Below are 27729 nucleotides of genomic sequence, written 5' to 3'. Positions count from 1 at the left end.
AGGGGGTTGAATCATTTTGATACTGTAGCAGTCATTAAAATGTGCATTTGCAGTTGAATTTGTGGAAACCACTTGAAACATTTGTTGTGTTGAGCTATTACTTTAGCTTTGCTCATTGCAAACAGTTGGAAGTCTGTGAATTTTGCAAATAAACCGGATTTGCAATGGGGGTTCAATCATTTTAATTACAACTGTATAGTCTATTGGTAATATGGACTACTTTTTAATGGCCTTTAATAAAAGTATTTTTTGTCATTAGAACAAATTTCTTTAAAAAGTAAGTGTATTACTTTATCCTGTTATATAACAGCATATACAGTATATCTTTGCGAATAGGTGCAAGTAAAAAAATGGCAGACTTTTTATTACTGTGTAATAGAGCTGGGCAAAAAAATTGATTTTTCGATTAATCTAATTTTTAAATGTGGTCGATTCAAAATCGATTCTCAAAAGCCAAAAATATATTTTTTCCCATATTTATTTATACCTATCACCCAAATGCCAGTATTCCTATGCCTTGCAGCCTCCATGTTACAGCTAATGCTGTGAGATTTTATGTTAGTTTTATCTTAAACATAAAATAACCTGATCCTGATTGATCAAGGCATGCGACTGATCTGACTTGTCTAATTTTCAGCATCAATTTTTCATCTTGCATCAAAATCCTGTCTATTCATTGTATGCATTTGAAGGTGGGTTTTAATGTACCCAAGAGTACCTAAAATAAAAAGAGTTTAATATACAGGTTTGTGGCTCTATTTCTTTTTATTAATTAACCACTCGTAAACTTATGTTCACCGTTTAAAAATAAATAAATATAGGATTTGTATTAAATCTATATTCATTGAGTCGAATCGGGAATCGAAATTGAATTTAGAATCGGAATTGAATCGAAATCGAATCGAATTCAGAGCTTGCGAATCGAATTGGAACATCTGAATCGATACCCAGCCCTACAGTGCAAGTTATTTTTGTATAGTGTGTTCTGAAATTACGTGATCTTATTTGGTATTATTTTTTAAATATTATTTTGCTGTGGAAAATATATAATGATATTGCTTTACTGACTCTTAAGGCAGTAAACAGAACTGTGGGTACTTGAAATGTGCTTTGATGAATACCATAAATAAACAATCATAACGTACCATTCTCTTTACCTGGGATGCAGGTACAAAATGTTAAATCAGGAGGAGGGAGAGTTCTACAATGTGCCCATTCCAGATGAAGATGACGAGGATACTGAGCTCCGACAGAAGTTTGAGGTGACTCTTTTATTATCCTTATGTGCTACAAATGTCTCTTTGTTTTTTTTTCTTTAGGAAAAATATTAGGAAAAAATTATTTTGTTTATGTCCGGTGAAACAGAATTCAGCCTGAGGCTCAACCAACAGATCTAATTGCTAATAATAAGCATTTGTTAACTAAACAAACATTAATTTAATATGTATTTAATGGCTAGAATGAGCAGGTTGGTAAATTCCATCAATAAATTATTAGAGCCCTTAGGACTACTACTCACTGCTGAAACTAAAAACTACTGAGAGACACATCAAATGTTTAGTGTGAAATGCCTTGTTAGAATTTATTAAAAGTAATTAAACAGTGTAAAATTATTTGGCCCTCAGATCTGTTTAGCTGGTTATCTAGAGCTGATCTGCCAGTATGTTATAGCTGTTGTTTTTATTTATCTGTCAGATATTTTGTTGCAGTGGAAACATGATTAGAAGATATTAATATTTAATCTGCTTGTTGCTTTCCTGAGACACATACTGTAGATGCTTGTACACATAGAAATACATTATAGCTGCCTTGGGGTGGTTTATGTCTATGTGACCCATAAAACATTTAAAGCTAGTTGCACACTAGATGAGAAGCACAATACCACATCAGTCACCATTGGCTATTAGAATCAGTTTTCTTGTAATTCTTTGTTTTGCCAGATGATGGCAGTGATTTATGTTCTTGTTATTTTTTTTCCTATTTTAGTGTTTGCAGATGAAAACCCCACCAGCATTCTGTATGTGCTTTAGGAGATAAACTCCCTTAGTTGTGGTTAGCGTTTTAGTATTGAGAATTACTGTAGATTTACATTCTATTTAGGCTATTCTATTTTATTCTATATTAAAATAAAAATTGTCCCTGTGAATTTTCAGCAGCCATTACTCCAGTGTACAGTGTCACATGATCCTTCACAAATCATGCTGATATTTTTGTGGAAACTGTGCTACATTGAAAAGTTTAGGGCTAAATAATATTATTTTATTTTATAAGAAGAAATTACAACTTTTATTCAGCAAATAAATGCTTTTCTTTTGAATTTTCTATTCATTCAATTGTTGAGTGTTCTATTCATAATTTCTGGGTGATATGTTAACTTCCACACCCCCTTTTTTGAGCATAGTTCTGAATTTAAATGGTTGTAATTTATGGATGGTTTAGAATACAGACTTAAGGTTGGTCTATTTAAAAAAGTGAAAGCAGCAAAAAAAAATGTACGTATAAAAGTTATAGAAGTTTGTTTACTGTAAACTAAACTTTTTATTTTATACAAAATATATATTTAAGAAAAATGTGGACTCTGAAATTGTTAGAAAATCAAAGCAATATGTCTAGTTGTGTTCCCAATTTGAAGTTGATATCACACAAATTGAGCGTTTAAAGTACCATATCTATGGTAGGGAAAACATAATTAATTTTCACAGGATGAATTTTAAGTGTTTAAGCTATGATGATTACTAAAATATTTGATAGGGGAAAAAAGGCAAAACAAAAGCAAACCGGACAGGTTCAATTCTAGAACCGGTGTAGAATTAGATTTCTTAGAATCACACTGTACACGATTCATTACTTACTGTCAATCCTTTTAAACCTTTCTCAGACCACAGCCAAATCACTCTCTATATAAAACAGTCTGAAACATCAACCAACTCAATCAGGAACAAAATAATATAATTCAAATGGACAGAAACCCGTATAACTAATTATACCAATGCCATTGAATGAATAGAAATACTTTACAATCTCTATTACATTAAATCCAAGTGCATATCCGGCATCAGTCAAGCAGTGAAATATCTAAATTACATATTTTACAAAACAGAACAAAAAAGTGATTTGAGAAATTGACTCTGAAATTGGACTCGGGCAAATGGTTTGATTTAGACTGTAAGGCTCTGAGACATGTATCCAACCAGAAAGCTCAGTCAAGCTCAATTTCAACAGGACCAGTTTGAAGAAATAATAAATAAAAAATTCTAATAAATTCTGGGATAAATGAAATATATTATAAAACTCAAACTAAGAAGATCCAAGGTAGATAGATGTGGAATAACCATTTCCAATAATTACTTTGGTAATAATAATAACCCCTTAGATTTCCCCATGACAATGATCGAATTGGAAGATCAATGGCAAGTCTTTGAGCACAAGCAAGCCTGTGGTGTTGACAGCACCCTGGAGGAGATGCTGAAACACACAGAGGGACTTCAGTACATTTTTCAGTGATGTTCTGTGTAGTTTTTTTTTTTTTTTTTTTTTTTTTTTGTAGATCTGGTTTCAGGGCCTTAGCCCCACTTACAAGAATGGAGAAAAATTGGACCCCAACAACTACTGAGGCATATGTATGAACAGTAACCTGGGAAAGGTTTTCTGCAGCATTTTAAACACAAGACATTTAGACTTCCTAATGAAGTGCAATACCTTGAGTAAATGTCAACTTGGTTTCCTTCCAAAATGTCACACCTCTGACTACATTTTCACACTACAGACACTAATTGATAAATATGTACTGCAAAAACAAAATACGCTTGTTTTGTAGACTTTATGATAGCGTTAGTTTCAATCTGGCATGAAGGATTATATCTTAAATTTCTGTGAAATAAAGTGCCTCCTCTGTGCAGATGATCTGGTTCTCATGTCACCCACTAAACCTCCAGAACACTAAAGTTACTATTTTTCTGAAATATTCCAGATCTCAGGGACTAACACATTCACCCTATCACACAGAACCATTCAAAGACATATACTGTACTGTACCTCTACCTAAAAATCATGCCATTGGGTAACTTTACATTGGCTGTGAGAAATTAACTCAAAGAGAAAGCTCAAAGGGCTTTGGAAACCACTATTATCTCAAAATTAACAAAATATTTCCCCAATGTAATAATTGCATTCCAACTGAAAATATACCCTTATTCTCAGCAAAAAGCAGAATATGCAAATATAGCCACAGGATTTGTGGATTCCGGAGGAACTCCTGAGAGACAACCACAACCAAGAACACCCAATGAACATTTGATAAAGATACTCACACCCCAAACTCCCATTGCATATGAATGTAGATAATGTTGAACTAATTATTTAGGTCATTAGTTCATTGGTAAACTTATATTTTCCCTCATATATTGGTTGTTCAAATCGTTTTAATGCTTTGGCAATGCAACATTTACTTTTGTCAATTGAATATTTAAAATGAAGAATATAATATAATGTTATAATTAAATGTCAAAAAAACAATTCAGGCCATTTTTATTGATTTCTTTGAAACTATCTGACTTACAATTTCAATCGCCAGTGTCTCAATAGCTGATATTTCAGAATGTAATTCCCTTTGTTTTTGCTCAATAAGGCTCTGCATGAACATATATATATATTCTATCCCAAATACTTGTCTCACAGATTTAAAGTTTGATGTACTCTATGAATCACATCCCCATTCAGTTTACTTTGTTCATGCATTGCTCTTTTTTTATAATTTTTTTCCCCACAAGCTTCACTTCTGTAAGTCAGATTTAGAGGCAGGTGTTTATTATGCCACCCCGTCTGTCATTTTTAATCAGTGTGTGTGACACCCCATTAACCCAGGGTTTCTCACTTACAAGCACATAATGAGTAGTCAGACTTCAGCAGAGGTAAGTGCACATAACTTTGGGTGGGAAGATTAGATAAATATTGTCCATTCACGCTTATGTGTGTTACCTGTCTGCATGTATATCTCTGTTTACTCCTCTGATGTGGTTTCAGGATCAGACATTAGAGGACCTTGGGCAGGTGCGTGTCAGCAGCAGCGTGCAAATATATGTGTGTTGATTGGCTGGCTGGTTTTGTGCCCGTTTCATCTGCATCACTGTTTATAAAATGGTCGCTACATTAATCCAGCTTCATCTTGAAGTATGTGAGGGTGTGAAGACTTCTTCCAGAGAGTACTTGTTGTGTGTGCCTGCTCATGGGGCAGTGATAGGTTTCTCATAGTTACATAGAGGGCATACCTAGATGTGTAGATGTGAGCAGGGGTCACATCTACCCCTGAGACACACTTTCACACTGTTCTTACACCTCTTTATACCTCAGGCAAAGGCATTTTAAAAATGGTATTACTAACTTAGGTCCTTGGCAGTTTTTATTTTTTATTTTTATTAAAATTATTTATAATATGTTTTTATACGTCAAGACATTATTCACCTCTATGCACTGTGTATTTATATATAAAATATTACAAATATTAGAAAAATATATATATTTCCTATTATTACAGTGTAAAAGCAAAGGAATGTTAAATTCAATGCATGGAAGCCAAGTTGGTGCCATCTGGTGGGAGAAGTAAAGAAAATCATATGTGATACCGTGGTTTAACCACTAGATGCCTGTATTGCATAATATAACTCGGCAAAAAAAGACATCCCTTTTTCATCACGTATTTTGAGTCCCTGTAGTTCCAACGGTAGTTCCATTTCAACTAGTTCCATTTCTGTTCGTCAAATATCTTTTCAATTTGTTCAATAAGTTATGTGTCAGGTGTTGAATCTTTTTTATGTTTATACAAATTTTTACATATGTTTAGACATTTATTAGAAATAAAAGCAGTTGAAAGTGAAAGGAAATTTATTTTTGCTGAGTTTTTCTAAATTATCAAAGTCTACTTCATGGTGGTTGATTTGTAGATTTTACCCCAAAATAATGTTTTGTTTTGTTTCGTTTTTTTCAACCACAAATATCACAAGTGTAACTTTTTTTTTTTTTTTTTTTTTAGTTTTGTAACATTTGTCGAAATGTAAAAAATTACACATTTTTGGCTTAAAATGACCAAAGACCACCTTAGGGTTAAATAAGCCCTTGTCTCACAGTTGGCACTAATGAAGACCCCTTATTGTGGCATCTTTACTTCCAGCATCCAGTGTCCAAAATGTATTGATGAACATGCATTTTTTGACAATGTAGAGCGTAACCACATCTTAAAATTCACAACGTAAAGAGGGTATTTCAGATGAAGTAATGAAGAATGTGAAGATGTAAAAACACATGAAAATAAATGTCAGCTGCAGTTCAAGGTAAACTTTCACAGTGTAAGGAGTTTGATCTTTGTTGGCTGCCCTAATCAATTCAACACACTCCAAGGCATTTGTATTCTATAAGTCCTAACCTCCAACTCAGAGGGCTCAAAAACTGCTTAACAACACAGAAGGATGAAAAGGTTCCTGACTTCAGAGCTTGCTTATACGGGTCTCCAATCTTTGCTCTGGTGTGTCCCCTCCCTGTCATCCTACAGCTGTTCTAAAGTTTCAAGGTTTCTCTGTGGCTGTTACAAACTTGCTTGACAGATGTTGTCCGTTTTCAATCTCATTGGACTCATGGCTGGCTAGAATGGCAACAACTTCCTCACAACCAAACTTTAGAGCTTCTTGTGTTTAGATGACTCACCTATCACCACAGCTATGCCCTAAACAGGACTAAGTCCAGTGAATGGTTATTTCACAAAGAACTTTGTCGAAAAATATATTACTGTCGCATTATATTACTGGCACTGTCAAAACACTAGAATTTTAAACATTCAGTAGGAAGGTTCAGACAAGAAACAGGCATATAACATTTAGTTTGTAAATAGTACTTAAAAAAAAAAAAAAAAAAAAAAAAAAGAGCTCAAGACCGCCCAGTCCGGCAGCTTGGCAGAGAATCTTGGCCCGCTGACTGACTTCTGCATGCTGTGATGGAAAGAATTTCATCTGCCTTAGGAAACTGCATGGGCACTAGCAGAATTAATGAGGAAGGCAGATTTAGAATGAGCCTTGTCATGTACAGTATGGATTGTGTTTTAGGACATTGGTAGGAAGATGCTGCTGCTAAGAGTGGATTATGCTTTATTGGGCTGCATCTCTAAAAGCTTAATGGGCCTTAGTCAGGGTAGACAGACACAATATTTATTTTTTCACAAAAATGTTAGCCTTTAAATCTGTTCAATGGGTTGGAAAGGTTTTTTTATTATTATTCAACGCAACATTGAAAATATGTTTTTCCAAAACAATTCCTGGTGGCCAATTAGATAGAATTAAGACAACCCATTAAACAGACTGTGCATTTATCTCTATCATAGCCTCATTTTCATTTGCAAAAAAAAAAATATATATATATATATATATTTATAATAATTTGAAATGGATTCTACCAAGACTAAGGTCTATTCATATTCTTATAAATTACAGAAAACATGAAAACATGTTCTTAGCATCTCACTTGCAAATGGGATTCCAAATGCATCATGGGAATTTTTCAAGCATCTAAATTTTGCTTTTAGTATGGCTTGTTTTTAAAGTTATTGTTTGTCTGTGTGCAGAAAGCCAAATTGGGTCCGTCCAAAAAAGCCATCTCTCCTTTCGATGACACTGGGTCCAGTTTACCTTCCAGCAGTATAGACAGAGTCAAGCTCACAGACTTTAATTTCTTGGCAGTATTGGGAAAAGGCAGTTTTGGAAAGGTGAGTTTACAACCACTTCCCTATTATTAGGTGTATTACTAATTGCACACCACTCTTTACTCAACACCATATGCTTGGCTCTCCCTTTCTATATCCAAATTCATTCATTGGTATATATTATAGGATATTGTGCACAGAATTTTAAGAAGTTAACATTAAAGAAATTGATACCACAGGATATTGTGCTGGTTGAGGACATTCCCCCTTCCATGTAAAAGCGCTTTGAGTACCCAGAAAAGTGCTTTAAAAATGTAACAAATTATAATTTCTTATTATTATTATTATTTATAAGGTTATTTAATTGTTATTTTCAATTTGTTATGATGCACAAATGAAGTGCGTAGCGACTATGGTCCCAGGATATTGTGCTGATTGACTGTTCGTAAGGGTTAGTCTGAAAATATGTACAAATGCTTTTAATTTTCCTAATATTTTTTTCCCATTACCAATATCCATATTAACTGTAAACCTGCATTTTTATTTATTTAGTCATTTTATTCTGTGTGATTTTAGGCGTTGCATTTTGTGGCCTGCCCTTTCTGAAAATGTTTTCAAAATTACTCATGACAAAGATTTCTTTCTTTTTTGTGTGTGTGTGAAAATGGTTTGGTTTCATAGGTTTGCTAATGGCCCTCACTCTCAGTTTGAGCTTTTTCTATCTCCAAACTCAGGTGATACTTGCTGAGATGAAGTCTACTGATGAACTATATGCTATAAAGATCCTGAAGAAGGATGTGGTCATCCAGGATGATGATGTCGAATGCACCATGGTGGAAAAACGAGTTCTAGCTCAGCAGAACAAACCTCCATTCCTCACCTATCTTCACTCCTGCTTTCAGACAGTGGTGAGAAACTCTCTCCTTGAATTATTATTTATGCATTTGGTGGACTCTTTTATTCAAACTGGTTTATATTGCATTCAAACAGAAGCCTCTGTTAACTTTGCTTTGTCTGTGGGTTAAATTGTAATCCCACAGATTGGCACTCAGATACAAAACATCTGCCTTTCAGAATCAGAATTTGTTTGAATGATTCAACTCACAAAAATCCTGCATTGACACAAGTTATCCTAAAATTGTATGAATATCTTTGCATTAGCCAACTATATATATAGAACAGAATGATTAAACATAAGTATATTTTGAAAACAACCAACAGGAACGAACACGCATGTATGTTATTTTACTTAAAGGGATAGTTCACTTTAAAATTAAAATTCTGTCATCATTTACTCACCCTCAAGTTGTTTCAAACCTGTATTCATTTATTTCTTCTGCTGAACACAAAGAAAGATATTTTGAAGAATGTCAGTAACCAAACAGTAGTCTGTACCCATTGACTTCCATAGTATTTTTTTTTCCTACTATTTTTTAAAGAATTTTTTTTCGCCTGTAATATTTACCATTCATAAAATGATTGCAATATGGTGTAAGAGATTAGTAATTAGTAGCTTGATATTTTTTTGATAAGTTTTGATCATTTAACTTTTAAACTTTTAGACAAAGCCTTTCAAACAAGGCCAACGCCAAAGTTTGTCTTATGAACAATTTCATATATAGTTGATTTTGATGTGATTTTGTCATAGGATCGTCTGTATTTCGTGATGGAGTTTGTTACCGGTGGTGATCTTATGTACCACATCCAGCAAGTAGGCAAATTTAAGGAGCCACAGGCAGTGTAAGCAAATCTCTTATTGTATTTATACATGTGCATACCATATCTGGAATTCTTGGTTTGAGCTTTAGGCATACATCCCTTTATGTGTGTTTTTAGACTAAGGTGAATTTATGTAAAATAATCTGCTTGTTGTTGCAGGTTCTATGCTGCAGAGATTGCTGTTGGGCTTTTTTTCTTGCACAAGAAAGGAGTCATTTACAGGTGAACACATGAAATGCACATTCAAATCCACATTCATATTTCTGTCAATAGTTTAAAAGTGTAAACTAATTGGCTGTAATCAGCAGATTGACTGCAGTAATTCATAAGCCAATAATTGGCATTTATGGCACTAGGGTAACAAAACAAAGGGGCCAGAAGCTTTTATCTGTTTGTCTGTCAAATGGTCAATGAGGTCTTTAGCCTTAAGAAAGTGTTAAATGTCAACCTCAAGATGTGAACCTAATTTGAATGTGAGCTGTTTTATGTAAATGTATTTTTGAACATGTCTAAATAGTTTAAAACCCTGATTTTGCAATTTGCTAGCAGTAAATATCAGATAAAGGTAGCAAAAATTTAACAGACAAAATGTATAGGCCAATATTTGTTTTATAACATTAATAAATAAAATTAAAACAATAAATAACATAACAAATATATAAATAAACTATGCCATCCTATGTAACAGAGTTTCAAGGTATAGGGTTGCAGATTTTGCCTAAATTGACCAGATAGATCTTGTTTTTTATTTTATATGGCCCATACATTAAAGTAAAAAAAAAGAAGATTTTTCTTAAAAAAATAGAGACAAGTTACAATATGCTGTGGAAAGATTCCAAATAAGGGATCACAATTTTAATGAAAATGTGCATTGATGATTTAAATGAAAGTGTAAAATGTGGGTTAGATAATAATTAAAAGTGTATTTTACAACAATAACCTGAACAACGTGTGATTTTTGTTGTTAGATACAGTAGTAAAGGTCATTTTTGTCTCTATGATTTATTAAAAAAAAGAAAAAGGCCATCATACCGTATTCGTGAAATGTGCCAAATATTTCCTTGACTCCGATCAAATAACATTAAAAAATAACAAATTTCTATTTAGCTCAAACCTTCAACCAGGAATGCACTTAATTCTGACTCTCTTTGGGTGCTAAACCTAGTTATTTGGTTTGTTTTTCTTCCAGTGATTAAATTGGCCTAGGGAAATAGAGCAAACACATAAACTGACATCAGCAGGAATGAAAGAGACCGAGTCCCCCCACAGTGAAATTGCTTTTACATTCATTAAAATGAAAAAAAATTGAGTTGTGCTTATGTGCTGGGGGGAGAAAAACAGCAAGACATCAGTGTTGTTGTTGTTGTTGTTGTTTGTCTGTAACCCCTTTCTCCCGTTTTCAGTAACACCCTCTTTATCTTAATGTACTGCCATGTTATTTTTATCTCTTTCAGGGATCTGAAATTAGATAACGTCATGCTGGATGCAGAGGGTCATATTAAGATTGCAGACTTTGGAATGTGCAAGGAGAACATTGTGGAGGGTGTGTCCACCCGTACATTTTGTGGAACACCAGACTACATCGCTCCAGAGGTGAGTGACGGAGCGTGTCTCCTCCAGACAGTACCAGTCCTGCCAGATTTACAGCTAGTGCTGAATGTAAATGTGACTTGAATGTGTTTATAGGACTTGAACCTGTGATGTTTTTTGAACCCTTGAGCCCAATGAATTATAAATGAATCAAGTATATGGGCCCTATCTTGCACCCAGTGCAATTGACTTTGAACACCGACGCATGTATCATTCCTATTTTGCACCCGCGCACAGCGGACTTTTCCCTCCACAGACGCACGTCGGTAAATTAGGAAATGAACTTGCGCTCACGGGGGCGGTTCAGCGCAAAGAGGAGGCGTCTTCCGGCGCAAAACTTCCATGGTGCTATTTTCCAGTTTTAGAAAGCAATTGCGCCATTGACCAGGAAAAAAACAGTCTAAAGACAGTGGCGCGTTGCGCGTTAGTGATATGGTATTTTAAGGGCGCGTGCTTGGCCATAATGTTAACGCGCATCCACTTTGATTCTCTAATATAAACAGATGCAGCAGTTTTCATTTTTGCAAATCATACATTATTACAAAGAAAAAATATGAACACACGAGGGAAATCATTGTTGTGTCCGTGAAGATGTGAAAAAGATCTATCTAGATAAAAAAAAATAAAAAAATCTAGATTAGGCTACACATTTACTACCCAAATTTTACGCCTGTTTAACCGAAGCTAATTTGGGTGGGTTTCTCCCATCATCCCCAATGTCACTTCTCTGTGTTTTACGGCCCTGACGAGAACGTCGGTTTCCTCGGCTGTGAACCGCTTCTGGCATGTGCCGGCAAATCCGCCGTTATAATAGCAATCCGCCATGGAACAAGCGCGCGGCTCTTAAAGGGAATGTGAGAGGACGCTCTGATTGGTTTATTTCACGTTACGCCCAAACCACACCTATGAATAATGAAGCTACTTCAGACCAACCCCTTTTAAATTTGCGTCGGGCGCAAGAGTCATTTATCCCGCCGGGAAAATAGCAACAGTGCCGGGATCCGCCCACAAAGTTACTTGCGCTTTGCACTTTGACACTTGCGTTTCAGATCGTTAAAATAGGGCCCTATGATTCATTGGCTAAAAATCAACCTATCAGTTGACCCATATGTTTACTTTCTTCACTGACAGACAAAAATTAAATGCATATATCAGTCAAAGCTCATGCAGCTTTAGGAGGGGAAGAGCCAGGGCAAGATAATGTCACACAGGATAGTGTGATGCTGATGAGGAGAGAGAAACAATCAGCTGCCCACTGACATGATTTTAAAGCTTTTGTTATCCAAAGTTTTTGGTCTTCAAAACATCTTAAAATACACATTATGTAGATATATGGAAATAAAAATATTCCCCCAAACCCCCTAACTAGCCTACCTCACATTCAGGACCTGCCATATGCATGTTAATGAAACTAGGTAATAGTGAGCAGAAAGTGTTACTTTTTTTTAAATCATACCCTAAAATGAAAATCCTAGAATCGCCCCTGGTTACATTTGTAACCTAAATGTTGCCTATCAGACAGTCACGTTCGACGTTACGTCAGAACTGAACTGACGAATTGGGATCCCTATTGAAGACACCACAACTGCTGCCTCTTCCAGTGCCCTGAGCAAGCCAGCTGCCCCCCCCCCCCCCAGCACATTTTGGGGCGGAAGAAAGGACAGGGCTGTGCATAGAGAATGTAAATCACAGAAGCTCCCGTTATTCTTTACAGGGTGTACAGTAGTGCATATGAAAGCGCTGTATAAAAGCAAATGGTTTACTCATTCATTCATCCTGTACAGTGAGACTATTGGTTAAGAACGGGAAAGCGTGCCTATTCCGGCTGAAAGGAACGCTACAGAGACCACATCCTGTCCGTAGGGAGGTAACATATGGAGTTACACATATGGACTGACCGCTAGGGCAGTGCTACATATAGAAGATATCTGTGGTAGATCCCGCCTTGTCCAGGGGTGGAGTCAATACCGTTACAGAGATGGCAGAGTGGACTCTGCTGAAGGAAAGACACGGGCTTGCCAACAAGGAAGCCTTACCGTGGAAGAATACACATATGGGATCACCTAGGAGGGGAATCACAACATATGGGCTAGTACAGGTGCTGACCAACCGGGCATTCCCACAAGTACTAGACCTGGCATCAAATCCCTTCACTGCATCTGACTGCCGTGGATGCTGGAGCTCCACTAAGGTTCACCAGCCGGGGAACTCACCAGGGGAGCAGAATAGGTGTTCGTATCCTGTCCTCAGAGGGGAATTCACCGAGCCAACATTCCCGCATATTACCTGTTTTTACATAACACACGGGAAGAAACCGACTCCACTCAGAGATTGTAAAATCTTGTGAATGTGTTAGGTGTCGCCCAGCCCACAGCTCTGCATATGTCTGCGAGAGAGGCACCGTGTGCCAACGCCCAGGAAGAAGCAACACTCCGAGTCGAGTGAACTCTCACGCACGGCTCGTCTTGGAATTGGTACGCCAAGACGATGGTGTTCACAATCTAGCGGGCCAACCTCTGTTTGGAGAGAGCCTTTCCCTTCTGCTGGCCTCCATAGAGCAGTGTTAATTACATTGATGAATAATTTCGTCATTATTTTCGTCAACAACATTTTTTCACTGACGAAAACGAGACGATAACTAAATAAAAAACAGTTTTAAATGACGACAACTATGACGAAAATGTATTGATATTTTTGTCAACGAATAAAAACGAACAAAAGACGGAAATGTTAGGGAGGGACGATTGGGGAAGAGATCCAGTCAGAACTGATTTGTGTTTGTGGTAGATGCGCACATTTGTGGTAGATCTGAATAAGAGTGACGCTTTATTCGGCATGTTTTTCTGTGCGAACACACACACACGACCTGAAGCGTGCAGCCCTGCACATACCTGCATGCAAGGACTGAATTGAGCTCTCTTTTGTGTCTGAATGGACAAACACACAACATTATGTCTAAATGTCAGTTTTGGAGAGTATTCACGTAAACACAGTCGATTATTTCTTTACAGAACGTACAGTTGTGAGAATATCGGCTGTGCATCAGCAGTGCAATTGGATCTGCACACTCGGCCTTAAAGTGACAGTGCGTAAAATAAAAAGAGAAAGCATTCACTGCTCTTTAATAGCTTTAATAGGATTAATTTAATTTAATTTATACAAATAAATATATCTGCTTGTAAGAATAAAGAATGATGTATGTAAGTTAAAGACTGCATAATCATTCATTGAAAAAAAAAGACCGTTCTACTTTAGGAGAAGTGCTTTTATTTAATTTTAAGATGTTATTTTATCTCACAGTGCTAAATCTGTGTCTGTAGTGCATGTTCAAACTTAAAAAATTATTCATATTAACAGGTTAATAGATGTTTTCTACAGGAATATATAATGGGTTTGATAAATTAATGCATTACAATTTAACTAAACCCGTTCGATTTTAGTCAACTAAATCTACTGTAGATTTAGTTGACTAAAATTTCATTGTATTTCGTCGACTAAAACTAGACTAAAACTAAAACAATTCAGATGACTAAAATATGACTAAAACTAAAATGGCATTTTAGTCAAAAGACTATGACTAAAACTAAATAAAAATTTGCTGTCAAAATGAACACTGTCATAGAGCTGTTTATGAAGCTCTGCATGTGGTCCATGTACGAAAACAAGAAGCGAACAGGACACAGCAATGCAAGTACCTCCTCTGTGGGCAGCACTTGCAAGTTCACCACCTTGTTCCCAAAAGGAGTGGTGGAAACTTTGGGCACATATCCAGGTCTCAAGATGACGTGAGAGTTGGCCGGCCCGAATTCCAGGCACGCTTCGTCGACCGAAAATGCCTGCAGGCCCCCACCTTCTTAATGGATGTGAGGTGCTGTCGTGAGTAGCATGAGTTCTGGGAACCAGGTCCAGGTGGGCCAAGGTACAACCATCAAGACCTGCTCCTCGTCCTCCCTGACTGCAGAACCCGGCGCAGGGCAAGATGTACTGCTAGCAACTCAAGGCAATTGATATGCCACTGCAGACGAGGTCCTGTCCAGGAGCCCAAAGCTGCTTGCCCGTCGCATACAAGCACCCTAGCCCATGCTGGAGGCATCTGTTGAGACAACAACATGCCTGGACACTTGTATTAGGGGAACTCCTACCCGAAAGCGGGCTCCTCCTATTTCGAGGTATCTTAGTCTTGATCTCAACATCGCAATGGTCATCTTCCCGCAGTGGGTGACTCATCAACGAACGCCTCCTCAGCTTGCGTACGGCCCAAACATGTAAGTCAGACACTGTGGCTGTCAGACGCGTCCAGAAACACACGGGTAAAATTACATCTTTAAAACGATGCAACATCACATCTGTGTTTACTCTTTTAGGGAATTGCTCTTTAGATGTTGAAGCGTTCAGAGGAACAGCCGCTGCACCAGACTGTGCACACTCAGCAACCACGACCTCCACTGGAACATGACTTCACACCAACACATGAACAGGAACCCTCTTGTTCTGATACACAAGAACGATGAATGAAGAGCAGAGTGAATCAACGTCTACTCGGCTCTGAAGTGTGTTATATTCAAACACTGCCTTATATACCCGGAAGCTGTGGAGAGGCTTGCGATGCAAATCTCATTTGCCAATTTGCATCGGCTTGTTCTGTTACCATTCAAAGGTTATTGGGCTCAAAGGCAAGATCCGTACATAACGATGAACGTAACTGACTGATGTGAAATCAACTGTTGTATTAGAAATTATTTACTTTATCACAAAGAAATAAAATGCACCGTTTTTTGTGTCTGTCCCTTTTAATGCAAATGAGCTGCTGCTCCTGCCACAGAGGGTGGAGCTTCAACAGCTTGTGTCCTTTTATCTCACACAGACATTACAAGTTTTTGAAATTTGTATGTTTAATTATGCAAATGATGCATTATCTCATTAAATATGCAAAATTGTGCATATATTTTCGGTAGATAGATCTGAACATATGATGCAAAATTCTTTTTTCATTTTGATTACACACAAGATGAAAAAAGATGTTCAGAGGGATTTCAGGATATATGCTTTCATTACCTAGGAAATCAAAATATACTGTCCATAGCCTTAAAAAAAAAGATTTTCGCCATATTTGTTTGATTAAAATGTCACATAAATCAGACAAGGAATGATTTATTAACAAATCCCTCTGAACATATCTTCAGAATACTGCTAAGTGTATAACTGGAAAGTTTGGTGTACATAGGTGCTACATAGGCTGAGATGTGTCACTGGAGAATGACAAAAAAATAATTTTGAGATAAAAGCATTTAAAGATTTGTAATGTAAAAATGAATACTTTTTTAGTGGAAACAACTATTTACAGGCACAATATCTCATCAAATCATTAGCAACAATACAAACCACCTAAATCATAGTCAAAAACACACATCTAAATGCATCTGAACGAATCACGTTGTCAGAAATTGACATCAGCCAATGAGATTTCACTTTTAGAGTTAAATGCCCATTGTACTTTCACGATTGGTTGCTGATAAAAAGGAAATGACCATATTTGGATCCAACAGCATTGTACAGCAGAGAGAGAGCTTTCCAGCTGTGTGTGAGATTAAATGAAGCAGACAGAAGCAGCGCAATGTTTTAGAACGACAACTTTTGTTGAATTTCGGAGAAATCTACAGATGCAAATAGACAAAGTGTAGTAAAATAAAGACCTAAATGTATATTTTGGAGTTTTTTTCACCACAAGTCTGAAAGAAGACATGTTATTGAAGACAAATAGCCCAAAATCTCAAAATTGACCAGTGAAAAAAAAAAATTTTGCCTGCCGTGTCTCGCCTTAATGAGTAATGGTTGTGTTTTGGGCTTTACATGCAATAAACCAATCAGAGTTTCATCTCCCATCTCCCCTTTAAATGCCAGTTGTGCTCGCGGCAGGCCAGATTCGCTATTTACATGACAGAATATGATATTGGAAAGACCGAACACTTCTCCAGAAAGGAAACGGATCTGCTCCTGCGCGAGGTTAAAGCGTGTGAGCAGACCATCTACGGGACAAGCCGGATTCCACCATATCTTTATGTACACAATAATAATCTTTTAAATTGTAATCCTTTTATTTTTAATATTTGGCTAGTTTGTGTGATGATGTGCGTCCCTGTGTGTTTAATAAACAGAATGTACGTGCGTTGTGGACCCGCCTATAGGTGCACATTACTAACGCTACAATTTTTTTTTTTTTAAACATACTAAATCATTACTAAAAAAAATATTGCGCCATTGACTTAGTTTAGACATAGACTAGTTAATAGACCAGGTTTCAGTTGCCTCAAAATAGCAACGGGCCAACAATGCGCCTGAACACACCTCGTTTTCAGACCAGCATGCCCATGGTCGCACAAATGGGCGCAAATGCATTTGATATTTAAACAACGTGGCACAGGATGTGAAAATGATAACTGCGTCAGACTGAAACTAACAAAAAACACTTGCGACGCATTTGGAGTTTTCTGTGGCACTTCCACACTTCATAATAATGACTTTATTTGCTGTGATATCCTCAGATACACAGCCACATTATCTCTCTCTCTCTGTCCCTCTGTTTTTTTCTACCCCACATACTCAGAGCATAGTGGCATGACATGACAGTGTGAGGCAGAGTTGTCTCCTTAAGCAAATCTTTAAAAGTCTTCTCCACACATACAAAAGTAGACCCTCTATATCTCTATTCTACTAAACCAGTAGAATAATCCTCCCACCTAACCAGCCTATTCACACCAAGACGAATGTTAGAAGCGAAAATTCAGTGTGATTAATATCAGTTAATGCCCGTTCACAACAAGGATGATAACTAATGATAAAGATGTAGTTTTAAAAATAATTCTAAATGTAAAAGAATAGCAGAGTCCACACCACAACTATAACGATAGCAGCCAGCGGAACAATAGCATTGGAATCACTTTCAAAAAAACTATCAGAATCCATCCTGCTGTAAAGAGATCAAACAACAGAATGATATTGTTATAGTCATCTTCATAGTATAATTCATATAATTATTTTATTTTAAGTCTTTTGCATCACCTGCTGGTTTGGAAAATGTCACAGTGAGGTCACAAAGAGCTTGCTTAGGAAAGTCTTAAGTATTGTGAGTAAACCACTTGGTATCCCTCTGAAGGGTCTAGAACAAATCTACCAAATGCCTTAGCAAAGCCATGACAAATAAATCATACCATAGGAATCCTCTGTTTTGAGTTTGAGTTTGAGCTATTACCTTCGGGTCGAAGATTTAAATTGCCAGTGTTCCCTATCAGTCAGTCACTCTGGCGTACGTCGTGAGCAACGAATTGGAATCTCGCTAGAGAGGCCAATCTACATCGAGTGAAAACTAAATGAGCCAATGCACATTGGCGTGCAATCATTTGCATCAGCTGTTTAGCCTCGCAGTGCGTGTATATAATGAGCAGAAGGTGCGATTGCACTTCAGCTTTTTGCTTTGGAACCAAGCACCTCGATGCTTTCTACAATCTCACTGAGGGAATCTTACCTGGGATTGCGGGATGGTCACGATTGCTGCCTTGTGTGTCTGGGCCTCGAGCATGCTAAGGTAGCTTTCGTGGATGAGTCATGCACCCATTGTGGGAAGATGACCATCACGGAGCTACGATCGAGACTCTCGTTCCTGCAAAGGGACGGAGTCCCCGTGCCCCTGTCTCGATCTAACCCTCCCCAGAGGGTTGCTTCGGGCAGTGACACGGGAGACCTGAGGATTACGGTGAGTGTGCTTCCTTCGGGGAACCAACCCCCAAGGAACCCTCATCCCTCTCACGCTCCGCAGCCAGTAGAACCGCCAATGGAACGTGCTGGACCATCCTCAAGATGTGTGCCAGTTGTTTTCTTCGGTGCTCCTTGCGATGAACAGATGTTGATCACTGCATCGGAGGGTGGGTCAGACCTCTCCGCGGACGGCGACTTAGCGTTTCGTGCGACGAAGGTCACCGCGTGGTCAGTGGGTTGTGCGATGTCCACTTTGGTGGTCCAGGAGCGCCATCTCTGGCTGTGTCTGGTCGACATGAGGGAGAACGACAACCTCCGGTTCCTCAACTCCCCCATGTCCCAGAGCGGCCTCTTCGGCGACACAGTCGAGAACTTCACCCAGCAGTTCTCGGCTGTACAAAAGCAGATAGAGGCCATCAAGCACATCCTGCCTCCACCCCACCGCCCGCAGGGGCGTCCTCCTGCATCTGCCCCTGCTCCCGCACCGCAGCAGCAGCCTCCATCTAAACGGTGTCGTGGAGCCAGTCGCAGGCAGGCCCTAGGACGGGGGACCCAGAGATGGATGGGACTGCACTTCGGGAGACTGTGACCGCATCGCGGTCCCCCGTTCAGAGGATCTCTTTTCTCGGTATGGAGTTGAATTCGGTCTCACAGAGGAACGCGCTCAGTCGGTGCTGAACTGCTTGAACACGTTCAAAGGCAGGACAGTGGTCCCACTGAAATTCTTTCAGAGGCTCCTGGGGCGTATGGCAGCGGCAGCAGCGGTAACCCCACTCGGGCTGCTTCATATGAGACCGCTTCAGTCCCGAGATGGCCGTGGCATCATGGCACTCACCAGGTGGCAATCACACCGGCGTGCCACCAGACCTTCAGCCCGTGGTCAGACCCCTCGTTCCAGGTGTCCAGGCATGCTGTGTTGTTCACAGATGCCTCTGCCACCGCCTGGGGTGCCACGTACAACAGGCATGCAGTGTCAGGGGTGTGGACGGGCCCCCAACTGATCAACTGCCTTGAGTTTCTAGCAGTATGTCTCGCTCTGAGCCGCTTAAAAAGGCGGCTACAGGGCAGGGACGTGCTGTTCCATACGGACAACACTGCAACTGTTGCGTACATCAATCGACAAGGTGGTCTACGCTCCCGTCGCATGTCGCAACTCGCCCGACATCTCCTCTGCTGGAGTCAGAAGCTTCTGAGGTCGCTTCACGCCATGTATGTCCCCGGTGTGCTCAATTGTGTGGCCGACGAGCTATCACGAGCTGTGCTCCCGGGAGAATGGCGACTCCACCCCCAGACGGTTCAGCTGATCTGGAGAGAGTTCGGGAAGGCTCAGGTAGACCTGTTTGCCTCTTCAGAGACCTCCCACTGCCAGCTGTTTTACTCCCTGACCGAGGGAACACTCAGTACGGACGCACTGGCACATAGCTGGCCCCGGGGCCTCCGCAAATATGCATTCCCCCCAGTGAGCCTACTTGCACAGACCCTGTGCAAAGTCAGGGAGGACGAGGAGCTGGTACTTCTGGTGGCTCCCTATTGGCCCACCCGGACCTGGTTCCCAGAACTCATACTCCTCGTGACAGTCCCTCCCTGGCCAATTCCTCTGAGGAAGGACCTTCTGACTCAGAGACAACCATGGTGAAAAAAAATTTATGAGAATAAAGTCATTAGCAATTAATTAACGGAAACTTTATTTACAGTTATTAGATGGATTTTGTTTTTCTTACATGGCATTAAAACACTTGTATATGAAAAGGTGTATATGCACACAAACATAAATGCACACCATCAGTTTAGTGCCATTTCACCTGGCATAAACATAAATCATGGAGTTCTACTTTTGTAGCTGTAAAATTAAAGAAAAATAATGTGTGCATGTCTTTGTGTGTATGTTAGTGACCGTTTGTCCTCCACCTTATTTTTCATTACATTACTCTCATCTCTCTATCTATCTCTCTCTATCTATCTCTCTCTCCCTCTCTCTCTCTCCCTCTCTCTCTCTCTATTTCTGTCTCTTTCTCTGACCTACATATTATGCAGTGGTAATGCATGTTATCAGGGAACACGTAGCTGCATGTTAACTTGAGTGTAAAATGTGTCAGGTAGAACAGCAGTAACACACATGGCTAACCGTAAATTTGTAACGTGTGTGTGTGTGTGTGTGTGTGTGTGTGTGTGTGTGTGTGTGTGTGTGTGCTCTTGTTTATATGATTTGTGAGGAAACTAATTTGTATAATGACATGTGTATTACACTGGTATTACAACTTAAACGTGGTTTATGAGGACATTTCATAATTCAAATAGCTTAAAAAAAACACTGTTTTACTAAAAATTAAAAAATGCAGAATGTTTCCTGTGTTGGGTAGGTTTAGGGATAGGGGCAGTGTAAGGGGATATCATATACAGTTTGTACAGTATAAAAAAACATTACGCCTATGGAATGTCCTCACAAGTATAGCAAAACAAACGGGCTCAGAAAAACACGCCGTTTCAGTGTGTGTCCCTTTAAATGCAAATGAGCTGCTGCTGCCAGCACAGAGGGTGGAGCTTCATGAGCTCATGCTCACTCACTGGCAGGACAATCTCATCTCACGGAATGATAATATTAAAACAGAAACTATCAGTAGCTGTTCATTTCGACCCGGAGTTGGCCAATAATGCCCACAGAGCCACAGGATATATGCTGTATAGAGATAGAACAGATATAGTTTAGCTTAATTACGGTTATAATGTATTTGTCATCTGCTTTTATCCACTATTAATACAAGCATGCTGTAGCGGATTAGGGGTGTGCCGATCCGATTTCAGTATCGGTATTAGTCTGATACTGGCCAAACTCACTGGATCGGATATTGTATGAATCGCGGGAGTATAATCCGATCCGATACGATCACGGACCTTAGTGCTAAACTGTCATACAAATGCTTAACAATACTTGAGAGACATGCCGTAAAGAGAGATGAGCAACATGCGTTACACAGGGTTGCCAGAAAAAACACGTGGTAGCTGCAAAATCATATAGAGAAGGACTTAATAAGCAGGAAAGAGCGTGAAATTGGAACACCCCACTATGTTCTCACGCAGTGAAATATACATTGCGGAGAAGAGAGCACACTGACAACGCGCTGACAGACGTCCTGTCTGACCAGGTTACTTTTGATATGAAACAAAGTCTCAACTTTCAAATTTGGTCATTTTTTTTAAGAAATCTAAACAATAAATACCATTTTGTGGCTCTTAAATGTGTCTGACAGATGTCTGTAGTGTCTGTAGAGCCCCAGTTAAATCTGCTCGTGAACCGATCATCTCTTACTTCTAGTTAATTCATAGCATCAAATGAACATAAGAAGGAATGTTGTTTTAACCGCGGAAAGACGTCAGTACACTCCGTTTTTCAAGTTCAAATCCTCCAACGTTAATCTACTAACTCTCCTGACTGCTTTGTCGGACAAAAATGGCGGATGGCGGATTATGATTGTCAGATCACATGTCAATCAAACTCCCTGCGAAGGGTCAATTCTCTGGGCGGGCAAAGCAGAGAAAGGGGAGGTAACCTGTCCCCGTATGACGACATTTTGTTTTTCTCAAAAGCGGAGCAGGATACCCAGAGCTTGGTTTACAATCACAGTTTCTAGTCACTGGGGGACCATAGGCAGGCTAGGGGAACTCATATTAGTGTTAAAAAGCTCATAAAGTGAAATTTCCATACCATGGGACCTTTAAACTAGCAAAAGTGGATTCGGACACTTATTGATTTATTTATTATGTGTGTTTGTCTGTGGTGGTTCTCTGTATTTTGAAACATAAGATTCAACATCTAAAGCCACAAACAAAACCTTGAGCTGCTACAGCTATGATCTAGAACTGTCACATAGTATTAGTGTGATGTCACATACAAACACACATGCACTGAATGTGCTGTGAACTACATCAGCCAAGAAAGCTTGGTTAAGCTGAGATGTTAGAAAAGGTGTGTGTTTTCATTATTGAAAATTTACTCATACACATTTATTAAATAGAAGAACATATTAGGTTTTGTCCCCTTTAATGCTTAAATAATTGTACCCCTAAAAAAATTTTTGTTCTCTTATATCAAGAATTAGTGCCATGTTTTGAAACATTATGGTGATATGCCAAGGTAATATAATTTAATATATACAAAATAAATCCTTTCTACAAGAATGTCTTGATATTTTATTTTTAGTGGAGATTCCTTCCTTCCTGATTCTGGGTAGCGGAAGATGGGAAAAGTGATGTTCTGAAACAGTAGTGTAATATTTTTACATTTAACAGAATGTGTTGATAGTATGCTGATCTTTAATATTAATCTTTTAGATTTTTATGCTGTCTGTTTTCAGATAATATCGTATCAGCCATATGGCCGTTCTGTGGACTGGTGGGCTTATGGAGTCCTGCTGTACGAGATGCTGGCGGGAGAAGTGAGTTCACAAGTGTATAACCATCAAATCCTACATCAACAACTGTTACTAATAACTGTCTTACAATAAAAAATAATTGCTCTGTCTGTTGTAGTATACTCTATGGAAGTTTAGATAGTGTTCGGATACAACCAGAATGTTTGGATAGTTTTAAACAGCATATAACTGAAATAATTTAAATGTGCTACAACTACAACTTTTAAGGCATATATAATATTCACACCACTACTGTAATCAGAGAATCCCTATCATAAAGTCAAAGATAACTCATCATAATACAGTATATATCTAAGGTTCTTTATTTTATTGTTCTCTATTATTAGTGCCGGTATCCAATATAAAGTTCCCTATCTGTCAGTCACTTCAACGTGGTCCCAAATGCTGACACTAGGGGTCGCACTAGGGAGCCCCTATAACACTTCTGATATTTCAGAAAAGCCCTATGAAAATTGGCGAGTGAAATTCGCAGTCACCACTTCCCCTTACATACAGGTAATAAAGGAGCTGGCGTGCATCACTCATTCAGATTTGTTCATCGAAGCTGAGTGGATGACACTATAGACGCTGGGTAGGTTACGATGTCGCGAATACACTTGTTACCTGGCACACAGTGGTTTTCTGACATACACATCATAGCTCAGCAGTGCCGTTTTCTATAGGGACCCCTGTCAGCATTCGACACCACGTATAGTTCACTCCATCAGGGAACGGAAGTTACAACAGTTACCGAGACGGTTTCCTTTATGTGTAATTTATATATTATGATTATTTGCTATTTTTTAGTTTGTGTCTATTGACCATGTCTTTTCTCTTCTATTCCCAATGCTTTGATTTGGCCTCATTGTTTCTGTTAAAGGTGCAGTAAGCGATTTCTGGTAAACACTGTTGATATTTGAAATCATCAAAACAAACACGCAAAAGACTGCATATCATATTCTGTCAGGACCACTATCGTCAAATACGATTGACAATTAGCATACAGTTAGGATTGGCAGTATGGTTCTGTTCTGGGCAAGAACTCCCTGAGCATCCATGCAGCCTAGCATGGATAAGAGCAGGGAGAGCTGCGATAACCCCCCAAAACAATACCATATGCCAATATCCCCCAACAAAAACTGACAGCAACTGACCAGTATAATAGCAACAGGGCCCGAGATCCGCCCACAAAGTTACTTGTGTTTCGCGTTTGATACTTGCGTTTCATATCGTTAAAATCGGGCCCTATATAACCATAGGACTAATATTAAAACTAGTGTAGTCCGGTCAGGGAAGCATGCACCCGTAGCTCTGAGTAATATGCAGTGCCTGCCGAATTTCGCCATTTAATTAGTTCTTGAGAAACGCGATAGCTGTATATAATACTGAAGGAGATTATATATGTATTAAGGTATAGCCAGGGGGGGGGTGCGTGGGATTTCCCCCTTTCTGGTCAATGTATCCCTGCCTCTGCTTAATTATTTGTATCCCCGGTGGGGATAAATTTATCCTCCCCTCAAAGTGATCATAGTGCTACTACACTAGTGGCGAGACGGATCACAAAACTTATCACGGATCCGTGGTTTGATTAAAGTAAATTTTATTTTAAAATAGGGATGTTAACCGATGACCGTTTGACCGATGGTTGACCGTATCAACGTTAACCGATCAAAGTTGTTGGTAGTCGGTTAAAAAAAAAAAATGTGATCACTAAATTAGGCTATTATAGACAGTGGACTAAACGCTACTACAGTTAGCCGTCACATTCCAAGATCTTTTTGTGTGAAGTGAACAAATTCCTCACTCAATTTTTCATAACTCGCCCGTTTGTACTTAATAAACCAATAAAAACATTCGGTGCGAGGTCACAGCGTTTGGGTTCGCGCGCTCACAAGGTTTGCAGAAAGTAAAGGCTACAGGCTAACACACTCGAGGTTAGAGCCAGGGCAGACGACAGGAGGAAGCGTGCAGAGAAGAGTTTGTGTGGGACCATTTCACCAAACAGAATGAAACAGATGTAACGTTAGTTGCAACTTGTGTGATACAATGCTTAAATATGAAAATACATTACAAATACATTTCAGTGGTAACAGATAAGGTGATGATGATCATGATCTTTCTTTATTATTGTTAGCACTATCTCAAACTAAAGCGGCGTCTCTTCGTAGCTGTCATTTTCTTAAATGAGCCGCAGCAATTTTTCAAATTAGCTTCTAATGCTAGACAAACGCCTTTATTTTCAACGCGATCACCTTGTACCCAAACCATTTCAAAACTAAGGAGCCATTTGTCCGCCGATTACATACAAGCTCCTCGGCGCCGCGTTTGCGGGACTCGTGTTTCGCGCTGTTGGGGATTTTAAAAAAGTGACGTGAGTGGAAGAGCGTCGCCGTGTGTGTGTGTGTGTGTGTGTGTGTGTGTGTGTGTGAGCGGGAGGACGGCGCCGGCGCCGTGTGTGTGTGAGCGGGAGGCAGAGCGGCGGAGAGATGCGACAGAGTTGCGAAATTGCGGGCGCGGCTCAATGGCTGTTATTTCAAATAGCGTAGCATATTTTAAACTAATCGGTTAACCGGTTTCAACCGGCTAATGAGGCTCGGTGGTCGGTCAAGAATTTTTTTAGTTTTCGCCATCCCTATTTTAAAATGATTACTCACTCACTCTTGAGCGTCTGGCGCGAGTGATTTCAATATTAAGTCAATGTAAAGACGCGTTTACGCGCGTCTAGAGGTCCTGCGGCGTGGTGTTAAGCGCGGCAGATGCGAGCCTCATTCGCGCGTCCAGTTCGCGCGAATGAGGCGAATGGCTAACACAGATGATGTCTTTTCAATTCAAGTTTTTCAATTCAAGTTTATTTGTATAGCGCTTTTCACAATACATATTGTTTCAAAGCAGCTTTACAGAAAATACATTTCAAAAATATACATACAAAAATACAGTTAGTTAATCATAAAATTTAGGGCATAACATATCGCCGGCGTTGGGTCGTCTCTTCACAGGCGTCGAGTCGTCTCATCACAGGCGTTGGGGCATCTGAAGTCTCCATGAGAGGCTGGATACATAACTGGAGCTGACAAACTCTATTTGAGTTATCTCGGGACAGGCGTCCCGAGATAACAACAAAAAAGGCAGATGGGAAATAATTAGCGTAGCTGCTGTTCATAATATGAATGCATTTGATCTGATTTAACTGTAGTATAAAAGGTATGAGATGCATCATGTGAATGCTTGGCTAAAGAGATGCGTCTTTAATCTAGTTTTAAACTGGGAGAGCGAGTCTGAACCTCGGACAATATCAGGAAGGCTATTCCAGAGTTTAGGAGCTAGATGTGAAAACGCCCTCCCTCCTTTAGTGGACTTAGTTATCCTAGGTACGACCAGAAGCCTCGAATTTAGCGATCTTAAAGAGCGCGATGGATTATATGGCGATAGAAGATCTCTTAAATACACAGGAGCTAAATTCTATCATTTTTCTATCGTTTCTATCATTTCACTGTAGCTCAGCATCGCGATGTAAAGTTAACGTTATTGCATGATCACAGTTCATATGTGTGGGGAAAGATAAGCTATTAGAGTAAAATTATTGCGTTAGGCTACTTCATGAGTTAATAAGAAAAAAGATTTTACAATTCCTGCAAATGCAGTGATGAAGTTCATGTTCTCATGATTTATTTTTATGAATAAAAATGTTTCAAAACATCCCCCCCTCTGTTTTTTTCACAAATCGCACCCTGGGTTTAGCCATCATACTCATATACAGTTAGGTCCATATATATTTGGACACAGGCACAATTTTCATACTTCTGGCTCTGTATGCCACCAGAATAAAATTAAAATTAAACAATCAAGATGAATTTGAAGTGCAGACTTTCAGCTTTAATTCAAGTGGGTTGAACACAAATATCAAGTAAACATTTTAGGACATGCAACCATTATTATACACAGTTCACCCATTTTCAGGGGCTCAGATGTAATTGGACAAATTAATATACCGGTAATCATAAATTAAATGTTCATTTTTAATATTTTGTTGAGAATCCTTTGCAGGCAATGACTGCCTGAATTCTGAAACCCATGGACATAACCAAAGACTGGGTTCCCTGCTTTGTGTTGCTTTGCCTGGCCTTAACTGCAGCTGTCTTCAGTTGTTGTTTGTTCTTGGGTCTTTCTGCCTTTAGTTTTGCCTTCAGCAAGTGAAATGTATGCTCGATCGGGTTGAGATCAGGTGATTGACTCCTGTGAATATTCCACTTCTTTTCCTTAAAAAACTCTTGGGTTGCTTTTGCAGTGTGTTTTGGATCATTGTCCATCTGCACCGTAAAGCGCCGATCAACTTTGCTGCATTCGGCTTAATCGGGGCAGATAGTATATTCCTATACACTTCAGAATCCATCCGGCTGCTTCTGTCTTCTGTCACATCATCAATAAACACTAGTGATCCAGTGCCACTGGAAGCCATGCATGCCCATGCCATCAGACTGCCTCCATCATGTTTTACAGATGACGTAGTATGCTTTGGATCATGAGCTGTTCCAAGCCTTCGTCATCCTTTTTTCTTCCCGTCATTTTGGTACAGGT

The 27729-nt window shown here is 39.1% G+C and overlaps 1 protein-coding gene across 2 annotated transcripts in view; it reads left to right on the top strand.

The window, feature by feature from the left end:
• prkcaa (protein kinase C, alpha, a) overlaps nt 1-27729 on the top strand; it is a 140156-nt gene that overhangs the window by 93475 nt on the left and 18952 nt on the right. The window contains exons 8-15 of one of the 2 annotated variants that reach the window (XM_079629469.1): nt 1169-1262; nt 5023-5049; nt 7607-7747; nt 8419-8592; nt 9333-9424; nt 9563-9625; nt 10858-10996; nt 23098-23178. In XM_079629469.1, coding sequence (XP_079485595.1) covers nt 1169-1262; nt 5023-5049; nt 7607-7747; nt 8419-8592; nt 9333-9424; nt 9563-9625; nt 10858-10996; nt 23098-23178 — 811 coding nt within the window. The remainder of the gene's footprint in view (nt 1-1168; nt 1263-5022; nt 5050-7606; nt 7748-8418; nt 8593-9332; nt 9425-9562; nt 9626-10857; nt 10997-23097; nt 23179-27729) is intronic. The other variant, XM_079629470.1, reaches the window with a different exon arrangement.

The sequence above is a fragment of the Phoxinus phoxinus genome (assembly GCF_949152265.1).
Source record: "Phoxinus phoxinus genome assembly, chromosome: 11".
NCBI classification, from domain to species: domain Eukaryota; kingdom Metazoa; phylum Chordata; class Actinopteri; order Cypriniformes; family Leuciscidae; genus Phoxinus; species Phoxinus phoxinus.
This window is presented reverse-complemented; position numbering and strand designations above follow the sequence as displayed.